This window comes from Zingiber officinale, chromosome 7A, assembly GCF_018446385.1.
Source record: "Zingiber officinale cultivar Zhangliang chromosome 7A, Zo_v1.1, whole genome shotgun sequence".
Classification (NCBI taxonomy): Eukaryota; Viridiplantae; Streptophyta; class Magnoliopsida; order Zingiberales; family Zingiberaceae; genus Zingiber; species Zingiber officinale.
In genome coordinates, this window is record NC_055998.1 from 55,229,659 (window position 1) to 55,243,859 (window position 14,201).

A 14,201-nucleotide genomic window follows, 5' to 3' on the forward strand; every position below is an offset into this window, starting at 1 on the left:
TAGGAGGCGGTACCGATGAGACAAGAGGCTTTGACAATCAAGCAAGCTCAGAATGATGACAACACAACCCATGGACCCCCCTAGTTTATGCTTCCGCTTTTAATTAAAATGATGTAATAAAAGATTTAGTCTAGTAAATTTTCTACAAGAACTGCTAGTTGTTTATGACTTAGTCGACTTTCTCGGGATATTCATGTACCTTTTTTTCCTATTATTAGAAACTAAATAAATAAATAAATTTGTTTTTTAAAAAAAGAGATATATATTAAATAGGAAGAGGCGTTTTGAATTAAAGTAGATTAGAGTCTTTACAGTTGGTATCAGAGCACAGGTCCTGAAAGGGTTGTGCCTGCTGTCGATTCTGGGAAGCTCGAGAAAATCAAAGCCTTAAGTCTGTAAGTTCATACTTTGTATTTCAAATGTTGGAAGTTAAATGCTCTTCTTTTGAATACTAAATTAGGAAATTGATATGGTAATGCCTAAGTAGGATGGATTCAAATGCATGTTAGTTACGTGTTGGATTGGATTGTATACAGATATGCCTCCTAGACGTTACGACAATAGGACCCCAGAGATCCGAGAGGAGAGATGTGGGGAGGCACCACCTTCGTCACCTCCATCGCCACCTCCACAGTCTCTATCCAGTCACGAGCAGATGCTTGCAGGGATGAATCAATTCTTTGCACTATTTACTGGGCATGATGTTGAGTTAGGTCATAAGGCAAAGCCGGAAGCAGTTTATGAGAGATTTCGTAAGATGGGTCCGAAGGACTTCTCAGGGACTATTGATCCTATGGTGGCAGAGAACTAGATCAAGTCCATTGAGCTCATTTTTCGATTCATGGCATTAGAAGATGTTGATATGGTAAGGTGTGCAACTTATCTTCTGAAGGTTGATGCTTTGTTATGGTGGGAAGGAACATCCCTATCTGTCGATCCAAATACACTTTCATGGGAGGGCTTCAAGGAGGTGTTCTACTCTAAATACTTCACCGAGGATATACATTCAAAGTTGACTCGGGAATTCATGACGTTAAGGCAGGATGATCGCTCCGTTGCTAAGTTTGTCCGAGAGTTTGATCGGGGCTGTCACTTTGTGCCCTTGATAGATAATAATCCTAAAGAGAAACTGAGGCACTTCATTGATGGTTTGCGGCCTATCTTGCGTCGTGATGTAAGGGTGGCTGACCCTAAGGAGTTTATAGAGGCTGTGACCAGGGCCTTGAGGGCGGAGCAGGATCAGAGGGATAGTGAAGTTGATAGGCAGGGCAAAGGGCCATATCTGGTGCCTCACCAACAACCTCAACAACATAACAAGGGGAAATTTATTGAGCCATCGGAAGTCAAGGTCCTGCAACCTCAGATGCGAGTTGCCCCAAACCCTAATGATTATCCAGTATGCCTAAAGTGCCAGTAAACATCCAGGACCTTGCTTAGTGGGATTAGGAAACTGCTTTAAGTGTGGGGCTACTGGACATATGATAAGGGATTGCCCTCAGAATAAACAACCCATTCCAGGAAGAGTATTTATGATGCAAGCTGGGGAGGCAGATCCAGACACTACTCTCATTATAGGTATGCTTTAATTCAGTGTCCTATACTTGGAATAAGGTGCTAGGTTTGCATGGCTTAGTTTTGAAATAGCAAATTTAAGCACAGAAATAAAAAAATAATAATTTTCCTTGGGTTAGAAGTTAATTTTGATTCTGGAGTAATTAAAACTATGAGTTTAAGATCCTAATGTTTAGAATTAGGAATTGTAGAGTGATACCTTTAATTGTTACAGGAAGAATCATTATAGCAGGAGAAGCTACCAAAGCCTTGTTAGATTCGGGGGCTACTCATTCTTTTATATCAGACATTTTTGTGAGCTATTTAGACATCAAACCGGCCAGGCTCGACGTGAGTTACTCTGTGATAATTCCATCTGGGGAGGAGTTGTTAACTACTTGTGTGGTCAGAGATCTTGGTCTTGAGTTGCAAGGTCATACTGTGCAAGCTAATCTCATTGTGCTACCAATGCCAGAGTCCAACATCATTCTGGGTATGGACTGGTTGATGGCGAATAGAGTTATAATTGACTTCCAACGGAGGTCCGTATTAATCCGACCAATAGGGATGGAGCAGTTTGCATTTGAGCCGGGTCGATGTCAGCAGTTTCTGCGAATGATATCTTGTATGCAGGCTAGGAAACTTCTACTCATAGGCTGCCAGGCATTCTTAGTGAGTATTATAGCGACCCCTGTAGTAGGTAGTCCATCATTGGAGGAGGTGGAAGTTGTTACAGAATTCCCTAATATTTTTCCCGATGATATTATTGGTATCCCACCTGAGCAAGAAGTGGAGTTCTTATTGAGCTTATGCCAGGTGCAATGCCAATCTCTAAGGCACCATACCGACTAACACCAACAGAGATGAAGGAATTAAAAGAACAAATCCAAGAATTACTAGATAAGGGTTTCATTCGCCCTACTTACTCCCCATGGGGTGCACCAGTGCTGTTTGTTAAGAAAAAAGATGGTAGCATGAGGCTTTGTATCGACTACAGGGAATTAAACCGGGTGACAGTTAAGAATAAATACCCACTGCCAAGAATCGAGGACCTATTTGATCAATTACAAGGAGCTATAGTGTTCTCAAAGGTAGATCTTCGGTCAGGGTATCATCAATTAAGGGTGAAGGAAACCGATGTGCACAAGACAACCTTCAGAACTCGATATGGGCATTATGAGTTTCTAGTGATGCCATTCGGGGTAACTAATGCCCCAGCGATCTTAATGGATCTTATGAATCGTATATTCCATCCATAACTAGATCAGTTTGTCATCATCTTTATAGACGACATCCTGATATATTCAAAAAGTCATGAAGATCATGGACAACACCTGAGAACGGTATTAGAGATTCTACAGGGCTGGAAACTTTATGCTAAATTTAGTAATTGTGAATTATGGCTAGAAAAGGTGGCATTCTTGGGTCATATCATCTTGAGTAATGGCATAGAGGTAGATCCATCAAAAGTAAAGGTCGTGGAAGAATGGGCAGTGCCTAGGAATGCATCAGAAATACGAAGCTTCTTATGTTTGGGCGGCTACTATAGAAAGTTTATCAAAGGGTTTTCTTCTATAGCAGTGCCACTTACTGCATTAACAAAGAAGAATGCAAAGTATAATTGGAGCTCAGGCTGCCAGAATAGCTTCGATAGTTTAAAGCAAGCTCTTATTACAGCACCAGTTCTAGCAGTGCCATCTGGACAGGATGATTTTGTGTTATACTCTGACGCATCTAAACTCGAATTAGGTGCTGTTCTTATGCAACGCGACCGGGTAATTGCATATGCCTCTAGACAATTAAAGGAGCACGAGAAGAATTATCCAACTCATGATTTAGAGTTGACAGCAGTTGTATTTGCCTTAAAGATTTGGAGGCATTACTTGTATGGAGAAAAGTGCAAGATCTACACCGACCACAAGAACCTTAAATATTTCTTCACTCAGAAGGAATTGAACATGCGCCAAAGATGCTGGTTAGAGTTGGTAAAAGACTATGATTGTGACCTTAACTACCATCCGGGTAAAGCTAATATAGTTGCAGACACATTGAGTAGGAAGACAGTGGTGGTAGCTCAATTGTTAGTACAAGAACCCCTTCAGACAGAAATCCAGAATTTCGGCCTTGAATTTTATGCCAAGGGTAGTGCCCCTAAGTTATCTACGCTGAGAGTGTAGTCCACTTTAAAGGATCATATTCGCACTACAAGAAATTTTGGATTTAACCACACCTAATAGACAACAGTTTTTCAAGAAATTGTTGTCTTTTTTCCATTTAACAACAGTTTTATTGAAAACTGTTGTTGTTCACCATAATATTTTTTAAATAACAACAGTTTTTCAAAAAACTGTTGTCTAATGTATGTCAAAGACAACGGTTTTAAAAAACTATTGTCTTTTAGTGTTGCTTATATGATAATATATAATAGTTTTATTAAACTGTTGTCTATTGAATGTTATTGAATCTTGAAAACACAACAGTTTTTTTAACTTCATGAAAAAAAAAACCTAAAACCCACTTCTCCGTAACTCTTCAACGAATAAAAACCTATCTCCCACTCCTTCGTGACTCCTCTGCGAAAGACGCTCCTCGTCGCTATCGCTGGGCACCATTAGGCGATGGGCTATGGGAGGAAGGGCCTAACTTAAATCATTAGTCGAAGGCGACGAGATTTATACACTACAAGAAAACAGGGCTTCATAAACAGATTTTTAAAACAGAATTAAAATTTGTTTTAGATTTTGTCAAATTAGAGACAGATTTGCTACAGAATTATTAATCTGTTTCACTTTAATAAAATATCATATTTGCAAAAAAAATTGAGACAGAATTTGAAACATATTTGAGATAAACTACAAATAAATTTTTATAAATAAAAATAAATACAGATTACAAACAGAATGTGAAACAGTATAATTTCTGTTACAAAACTCGTTTAAAATTTAATGAAAAATTGAAACAGAAAATAATCCATTTCAAATTTATATAAATATTGATAATTTTAAAAAAAATGAAATTAAAATGTATTTCAGATTTAGATAAATTAGAGATGAAATTGCTATAAAATTACTAATTTGTTTCACTTTAATAAAATATAAAATTTGGAAAAAAAATTGAAACCAAACAAAATTATAAATAAATTTTTACAAACAAAAATAAATACATATTATAAAAATAATGTGAAATTATATAATTTTTGTCACAAAATTTGTTTAAAATTTAATAAAAAATTGAGACAAAAAAATAACCAGTTTCAAATTTATATAAATATTGATAAACAATTTTAAACATAATTAAAATATGTTTCAGGTTAGATAAATTAAAAACGATTTGAAATGAAGTTGTAACTAAATTTCTATAAACAAACATAAATACATATTACAAATAGAATTTGAAATCGTATAATTTTGGTCACAAAATTTGTTTAAAATTTAATAAAATTAAGAAAATAATTCTTTTCAAATTTATATAAATAATAATATAAATTTTAAATAGAAAATAAATCTATTTCATATTTATATAAATTAAGCAAACATTTACTATTAAATTACTAATCCATTTAACTTTAATAAAATATAATATTAAAGCAAATTGAGACTAAATTTAAATAAATTAGAAACAAATTTACAAATAAAATTTTATAAAAAAAATACATATTAAAAATGAAATCTAAACAAATTATATTTGCCAAAAAAAAATATTTATAAAAATGAAAGGGAAAAATTATATTTCAAATTTTTTAAATATAAAAAATTCATTAATACAGTTATGAAACAATTCGATCTATCCACTCAGATCCTGTCATCCTAACCATTCATCTAGATTTAGAGTGCTCGGATCTCTTCATCCAGATGGATCTTTATGATTCAAATCCAAATGATCTGAGGGTTAAAAATTAGCCCTAATTTTTTATCCCTTTCTTTTTCATCCCGACATTTCATTCTCTACCTCCCGATCGCACACCTCAAGCCCACACCCGAACCTCCCTTCTTCCTCCTCCAACCACAGTCCACCAAGGTCGGCGGTCGCCGCCCTCATCACAGCCGGCCTTCACAACATCCCATCTCACTTTACCCTCTCTCGATCGGGAGAATCTCCTACCGCCGACAGCCCTTCTTCATCTCCTCTACCTCTCCCAATTGAAAAAGGAGGAGCCATCTCGTCCTCTCCAATACTCATCCCCGGCGCCACCACCACATCCTTCCTCACCGGCGGCCACCATTCTATCTTCTTCCTCACCCAATCGGGAGAGGAGGCACTAACCATCTCCACCTTCTTCCTCTCTCGATTGGGAGCGGAAGCGCCACCTTGGGAACTCTCCAATCCGAGGCTCTTCCATTCATCCATCCTCATCCACAGCTCTCTATTCAATTGGGAGAGATTTTGACAGCCCACCTTCATCCACCGACAAGTTTACATCAGTGAGCTTCAGGATTCCAAGCTCTTCTGCACTATACACCCTTCCGAATCCGTAGGTGGTAGCATGATTCATTTCCGCTGCTCGTCACACGCCATCCATTCCGCTCGAGGTTGAAACTTCATCCACAACTGTCGTCTTGGTTGATTTTTTTTTTTTTGTGTGTGTTGGGTTGTCTAGTTTGATTGTTGAATGGTAATGACATTAGCTTCCCATGTTAAGATTGCATGCCCTTTGGTTTAACTTGATTAATGCTCACATGGTGTTTGATGAAATGTTTCTTCCATTAGTTGGACTCTAGTTGATGCATTTAAGTTGTTCAATTTCTTGCAATGGTTATTTCGTTTGAATATTTAAATTTTTGTTCTTTATTTGAATGCAATTATGTTAGATTAGATTAGGATTCGTTGTATGTTAGTTTCGTTAGACGCTTACTTTATGTTGTCTCTAATTCTCCGTAATTGTACTTAATTAGATTAGTTTTCATTACTTGTATTGTCTTTCATTTATAGTCCTAGCAACTCAACTAAAATCCCCATCACATTTCATTTCTTAGTCTCCACAATTAGTAACAAATCTGTGATGTTGGCTAGGAATTCTAAATTCTACAATGTTAATATTGAATTTTGAGTTGTTATAGATCTATGATATATAGTTTTAGTTATCTGAAATTACATGACTTTATAAGTTTAAGATGCTGTTTCAGTTTGTTTCAGATTCCAATATAGTGATTTTAGTTTCAGTTACTTCTGACAAATATATTTTATATTGTATGAGTATCAGCAATTTGAGTTTTTCCGGCTAAGAATTCTAAAGTCTTCAATGTTGATTCTGTAGATCTGTGTTATATAGTTTCAGTTTACTGAAACTATATGAGTTTATAAGTTTCTAATGTTGATCAGTCCTATTAGCTTCAGTATGTTTCAGATTCCTATATAGTGATTTCAATTTCAATTACTTCTGACAAATACTTTTCAGATTGTATGAGTATCAATAATTTGAGTTCTGTTGGTTAGGAATTTTAAAGTCTTTGATGTTGATTATGAATTTTATGTTCTTATTGATCTATGTTGTTAGTTTTAGTTTGCTAAAACTATATGAGTTCATAAGTTTCTAATGTTGAAGAGTCAAACATCATTTTTCCTTTAAACTCATCTCAATTCTCACATCTGATTTAACTGTATCAGGAGTTATAGGTTTTACTGTGACTGAAGAAGAGACTACATCTTCAATGTTAATTTTGTTACTATGATCTAGTTGCAGGTAAGTAGAAGTATGCATTATACAGGGTGCATGATGAACCTGCCATGCATATATATTTTTACTTTAAATAAAAAATTTTGCAACATGATGAACCTGCCATATAGATTTTATATCTCATCTTCACTTTGTTTTGGATGTCTCCGTTAAACATGGCAAGTGGTGCTTCAATATCTTTGACATACATAGCTTCCGAAAGGGCAATCCCAGGGTATAACCTTTTCCCTCGTTTATTCCAAAGTTTATAATTTGAAATACTTGTTTAGTTCTTGCATCAACTTGCAGATACGGAGGTGGAATGAGCTCAGCAAAAGCTGCATTGGAGAGCGATACAAAAGTAAGTTCAACTCTTCTGTAATTGTTGTATGTGAAATTGATTGTCAAGTCCGACTAGTGTTTGGAAACATTTAAACCCAAACTATATGGTAGTTCACTCATCTAAGATTATATTTGGCAAAATATAGATTCAATAATTTTGATGTTTTCAGCATTTGTTTTTGGATGTAGGTGCTGGCTTTTGAACTGCACTTGCTTGCCACAAAGCATCAGGTAATTATATAATTAGCAACCATTTGGTGATTGTTAGCATACACAATATGATGACTTTTCTTTAGTTCAATAGACATATTTTACCTACTGCTCTGTATTCCTATGTTCCTTTCTCTGTTTATGCCATGTTTTACATTGATCTTTCAATTGGCATTTGACTCGAGATTTACCCACGCATGAAATTCTGTAGTTTGTTTATATCACTTGATTATAGAAATTTGTTGAAGAGTTGTCTCGTTTTTGTTTATTTGATCTATGAATTTGTTTGCATTTGCATTATTTTCAATTCTTGAGATGTTAAACACTTCTAGTTGCTTCCTTATACATTGAAGAATGTTTTAAAACATTCTTCAACCTAGCTCTTGATTGTTAATTTTAGTCAATTATAGTGGTAATTGTTAGATCCTTTATTTATTTTAGTTAATCTCTATTTGTATATTCCATTATCCAATTAATCAATGACTTATTAATGGTGCTTATTTTTGTAGATGTTTCATCTGATTCCAACACCTCAGGGAGCTTTTATGTACTCAATGACATATTCCGTCTCAACGTGCTCATTACAAAGATTTTAGGATACACTTGGAGGAATGATAGCTCGGCCTTATCATCTGGTATGATTTTAATTAATCTTTCAATGAAATATTATAAATTTTTTAGATTTATTATGTTATTAAAATTTTAAATAAATATGAAATGTATTTAAAGTTGGCTATAAACGAAGATTTCTATTAGTGCATATGGAATGATACTCTCTGGATTCATTTTTATTTAAGGCATTCTTTCCTTTAATGGTCCCTTTTAGAATTTAATGTATGACTTACTCCTTAGCATCATATGGAGTGTGTGGGAACATTTGCATTAGATTATACCTTTTAGAATTAATGTTGCTTGATCACTAGGAAAAATAATGTTTGCATGGTTTATAATAGAAGCTTTGTATGCAGTGACATAAAATGAAAATTCTGCTTAATAAGAAATTTAAGAGCCACCATATTGTTTCAAGAGGTTACCATTTATGTTACATAGATAACGCTTTTTGCACTTCTGTTAGATGACTAGATCAAATGGTTTTTATGGTAATGTAACATTTATGCAGTGCAATTAGAATCACGCGTACAGTTTAATTTCTAATTTGTAATATATATCTTTATTCGAATAGGTACCCTCAAGAGTACTGGGAAGAATGCCGACAAACTAAAAAAATGGAGAGACTTTAACAAATTAAGGAGCACTAGGAGCTGCAATCCCTCCTCTTCACCGTTATCTAAGTAGAAAATCTCGTGTTATATTGTTCTACCTTTGTTTTAATAGTGTTATCATTTTGTTGGTTGCTTATGAAATTTCTTCAGAATGTTATAGATATTATTTTTGAATGTTAGAAAATTGTATATTAAATTTTATTTTGAAATTTAATATTTTGAATGATTTATAATATTGGAAAATTATGTATTAATTTTTTTTATTTTTTATCTAAAAAAGACAACGGTTTTTCATCGTTGTCGTAGATAGTTTAAAACTGTTGTCGAAGACCCTGTTGTCGAAGACCCTGTCGTAGATAGTTTAAAACGGTTTTTCACCGTTGTCTTTGAAGGAAAAGACAACAGTTTTTCACCGTTGTAAAAATGTTGTCTTTGCCTTCAAAGACAACGGTTAAAAACTGTTGTCTTTGGGCACCCCTTTTAACAACACAGCCTTTAACAACAGTTCGAAATGGGCTACGACAACGGTGAAAAACCGTTGTCGTAAGGCTTTTTTCTTGTAGTGTCGGGAGGGCCAACCTGCCGATGAGCAGTTACAGAAGTGGATAAAGAAGGATGAATCGAAGGGTAGTACACTTTATTCTGTAGTGGATGAGATAGTAAAGTTTAGGGACCGCTATGGGTGCCTAGAGACAACACCCTCCGAACCGAGATTATGACAGAGGCTCATGCTTCTCCATATTCCATTCATCCAGGAAGCACGAAAATGTATAAAGATTTACAAATGCTCTATTGTTGGCCAGGTATGAATCGCGACATTAGGCGTTATGTATCTGAATGTTTAACATGTCAGCAGGTTAAGGCAGAGCACCAAAGAGCCACGGGTATGCTCAAGCCACTCCCTATTCCTGAGTGTAAGTGGGAGGATATTATGATGGATTTTGTAGTAGGCTTACCAGGGACAGTGAAGGGCGTCAATGCCATCTGGGTAATAGTGGACCGCCTCACTAAGTCAGTGCACTTTCTTCCGATGAAGACGACCTTCTTTATGACACAGTACGCAGAACTGTACATTCGGGAGATAGTCAGATTGCATGGAATTTCAATTTCTATCGTGTCTGACAGGGATCCAAAGTTTACATCATCTTTCTGGAAGAGTTTGCATACAACAATGGGGGCAAAGTTGCTATTTAGTACAGCCTTCCATCCTCAGACCGATGGTCACTCAGAGAGAGTGATCCAGGTTCTAGAGGACTTACTGCGGGCTTGTGCGATTGACTTTCAAGGGAGTTGGGAATCAAAGTTACCCCTGTTAGAGTTCACCTATAACAACAGTTTTCAGTCATCTATAGGTATGGCTCCTTACGAAGCATTATATGGAAGAAAGTGTAGATCACCCATCTACTGGGATGAGATCGGAGAAAGGGTGGAAATAGGGCTAGAAATTGTTCAACGAACCACTAAGTTGGTAGTTAAAATCCGTGATAGGATGAGAATTGCTCAGAGTCGACAAAAGAGCTATGGTGATAAAAGAAGAAGAGAACTCGAGTTTGTGGTTGGAGACCACGTATTTGTGAAAATAGCACCTATGAAGGGTGTTATGAGATTTGGTAAAAAGGGCAAGCTCAGTCCGAGATTTATTGGACCATTTGAAATTTTGGATAGAGTTGGAACCTTAGCATACAGAGTTGCCTTACCAACTAACCTTGCTGGAGTACACAATGTTTCCCATGTATCTAAGCTTCGCAAATACTTGTCAAATCCATCGCATGTGTTGCACTTTGAACCTCTGCGACTCGCACCTAATCTGTCATACGAGGAAAAACCTACGCAAATTTTAGACCGACAAGAGAGGAAGCTTCGGAACAAGGTGATAAAAATGGTCAAAGTCAAGTGGCTCAATCACTTGGAGGAGAAAGCCACTTGGGAGACAGAGGAAGACATGAAGAGTCGCTACCCAGACTTGTTCGGTAAGTCATCCACTATTTATAAGTTAAAATAATTAATAACATCGATAAGGAAGGGATTAATAATTCACTTAAGGTAGGGTAGTAAAAAAAAAATTAATTAAATTGAATACACTCATATCATGATAAATTAATTTCATGAATAAAATTTAATTAATATATGCATGTGCAATCAATTTAATTATATACATGACATGGCTAGGGAGTGCACGGATTAGAATTAGTATACATATGATGATAAAATATTTAATTTGTGAATAAATATTTTGAACCATAAATAGATTTAATAAATATAGTAATGGCTTATTTGATTCATGAGATAAATAAAAAGTAGAATTAATTGACGAATATTTTGAGCCATAAATATATTTAATAAGTATGGTAATGAATTAGTTGATTTGGAAATATATGGTTTAGTGGTTGGACCAAGTCATAGGTAACAATTATAAAAGAAAGAACCCTAAGAGAGGAAGAGGGTGAGATAGCCGTCATTGGGAGAGAAGAGCCGCCGGGTGTCGTGGAGTTTAGTCGCAAAAGAAAGAGGTACGTTCTTACCACCTTAGTTCAATAATTAATCTATTAAAGTAGGATGTTCAAAAGAGAGAGTTCTAGATTGAATGATTGCTGGATAGAGATATAAGTTTGGGTGTGTCGATACGAGTTTGAAAAGAAAAGTTATGCTTTATTTCTTCTCCGTGGTGGATCTTTTTTTTTTTGTGATCCAAACATATTATGAATTATGTCGAATCCATTGTTTTTCCTCCATGTTGTTTATGCCTGAATCGGAGCACGCTCAATAACTCTGTATTTTTCTTACCGTAACCAAATCGTACGTTCACTAAATTTATATGCACGATCTTTCTTGTTCTAGTTTTGTTTAGTAACATACACAAATGTTATGAAGTTTATAGAGGCATGCTGAAGATATTTTGGTATGACGATATGGTAATCCTTTTCATCACAGCACACCCCTATAGAAGCAAACATCGTATTATTTATACACTATATCAATGATTTGATTTTTCTGGTAATTTACCATGAATCTTGTTTGTATACCATATCTCTTTGAATTGATCTCACAAATATATCACTATAGTTAACGTTCACTGTTGCATTATTAGCAAAACTGTCACCTAGAAAGTTGTAAATAAATATGTTAAAGTTTATTCATAGAAAATATAAATATTTTTCTTATTCGTTATTTATTATCATCTCAAAGACCGTGTTTATTATGAGTACCGTCAATTATTAATAAGTTTATTGAAAATAATGTAAGCTGAATTGTAACTTCGTAAATTTTACATATTACAATTGAAAAGCATATTAAATATTTTAATTTATTTTAAGTAATACAATAATAATTGGCATGCATTTTAGTACTTACGGCAATGTGATATATATGATGAAACTTACAGATATATGAAATCTATGTTCCAGCAAATAACAAATGCATTCTACCACTAGTAGCATATATAAAACATGTAAAATGGTTTCATCGTAAGGGATGCAATCTACCTAGTGTCATCACATGCAATTGGAAATTTATAATCCTGCATTCGGTTGCCATATGATTTTAATGACTATGTGACTTTAACAAGTACTGCACAGCTATTTCATATTTAATTAATTGTATGTAAATATCATGTTAAAAGCATGTTTATGCATTAAACTTTTATGTTGCTCAAGTACTTGACTGTCTCGGCCTGTATTTTTTTTGGAGTTTCGACCATTTTTTTGTGATCATGTATGGTAGAGATTTATCTGAGGAATGCGATTTGACTGTGACCAAACTATGATTATGTATGGGTTAAGTTATGAACCAGGGATCTACGCCCGAGGAGCTACCAAATTATTTATAGGTCGAGTTATGAACTGGGGACCTACGCCCGGGGAGCTTACCAAGTTATGTATGGGTTGAGTTAGGAACCGGGGATCTACGCCTGGGGAGCTCACCAAAAATCATGTATGGGTAGGGGTTTTCGTTCCAAGGTTCGGGACCCTACCAACCTAGCGCTAGAATAAATGTTTGATCAAACAGTTATGTTACGTGGCCACTTGCATTGAACTGAACTCTAATAGAACTGTTACATTTATGTCATGAATGTATTTAAGTTAATTTTATTATTAGAATATTTTTCCTTATGTTTACGGTATGCAAGCTTTCGACCTACATCTTTTTCTTTGTCTAACCTAATTTAGTGGATCTGATTATTGGCTATTATGGTTTGAACGTACTAGGTCTTTTGACTCATTATATTGTTTTTTCAGGAGACGGTACCGATGAGACAAGAGGCTTTGATAATCAAGCAAGCTCAGAATGATGACAACACAACCCATGGACCCCCCTAGTTTATGTTTCTGCTTTTAATTGAAATGATGTAATAAAAGATTTAGTCCAGTAAATTTTCTATAAGAATTACTAGTTGTTTATGACTTAGTCTGCTTTCTCGGGATATTCATGTACCCTTTTTTCCTATTATTAGAAACTAAATAAATGAATAAAAATTTTAAAAAAAGAGATATATATTAAATAGGAAGAGGCGTTTTGAATTAAGTAGATTAGAGTCTATATAATAATCCAACCTATTAAGAGGAAAACAAAGAGAAGTTTAATCTGAATTAGACTCATTGAGTTAGACTAAATTGAATCCAATTATTAGATCAAGTCTAATTTGAATTAGATTCATAGAGTCAATTTGGATTGATGTCCATGGAGTCAATTGGGATTGATAAGGTTCAATGAGTTAGACTCATTGGGTGAACTTGGATTCACCAAGGAAGAGGAAAGGTCAATTTTGACTTAACTAAAAGACTCTTTATGAAAGATAACTAAGAGTCAATTCATGAAGAAGATCAAGAGGCAAAAGGGAGATCAAGAGCCAAATGAACTTTTGGTATTCCATGGGAGTACAAAAGGAGAAATTTTGACCATTGATTGTAAGAAAGATCAGTTTTGTCTTCTTCTCCTTCCTCCTCTTCTTCTTATTGGCAGATCCTGTTGGGTGCTACTTGGAATTCCTTTCTACTTCCCCTGTATAAAAATTTGTACAAGCACAGAACTTTCCTAACAACTTATGTGTTCCTCATGAGTTAAACTTGAATTAGAAATGGAACTTAATATTTTTACTTCAAGTTCAACTCATGTGTTCTTCAGTAGTTAAAATTTGTATTGCAAACGATACTTAACATTATTAATCCAAGTTCATCCCATGTTACAAAAGTTGATTAAATATCTATTTCAAGGATTGGCTTCCA

At 34.9% G+C, this 14,201-nt stretch overlaps 1 protein-coding gene across 3 annotated transcripts; it reads left to right on the forward strand.

Moving 5' to 3' along the window:
- The first annotated feature begins 5,492 nt into the window (after positions 1 to 5,492).
- Positions 5,493 to 13,383, forward strand: LOC122001410 (enoyl-[acyl-carrier-protein] reductase [NADH] 1, chloroplastic-like). Of its 3 annotated transcripts, XR_006117352.1 has the most exons (7): positions 5,493 to 6,080; positions 7,156 to 7,231; positions 7,389 to 7,439; positions 7,514 to 7,565; positions 7,736 to 7,777; positions 8,266 to 8,391; positions 13,215 to 13,383. XR_006117352.1 is itself a non-coding variant. In XM_042556128.1 (6 exons), exons 2-5 carry the CDS (start codon positions 7,366 to 7,368, stop codon positions 8,350 to 8,352), a joined length of 255 nt encoding a protein of 84 aa, XP_042412062.1. In that variant the 5' UTR covers positions 5,493 to 6,080; positions 7,156 to 7,365; the 3' UTR covers positions 8,353 to 8,391; positions 13,215 to 13,383. The 3 variants fall into 3 exon arrangements, 2 of the variants coding, with proteins under 2 accessions (XP_042412062.1, XP_042412063.1); XM_042556128.1 differs by having other exon boundaries at positions 7,156 to 7,439; XM_042556129.1 differs by lacking the exon at positions 13,215 to 13,383 and adding an exon at positions 8,940 to 8,975 and having other exon boundaries at positions 7,156 to 7,439.
- Positions 13,384 to 14,201: the final 818 nt, after the last annotated feature.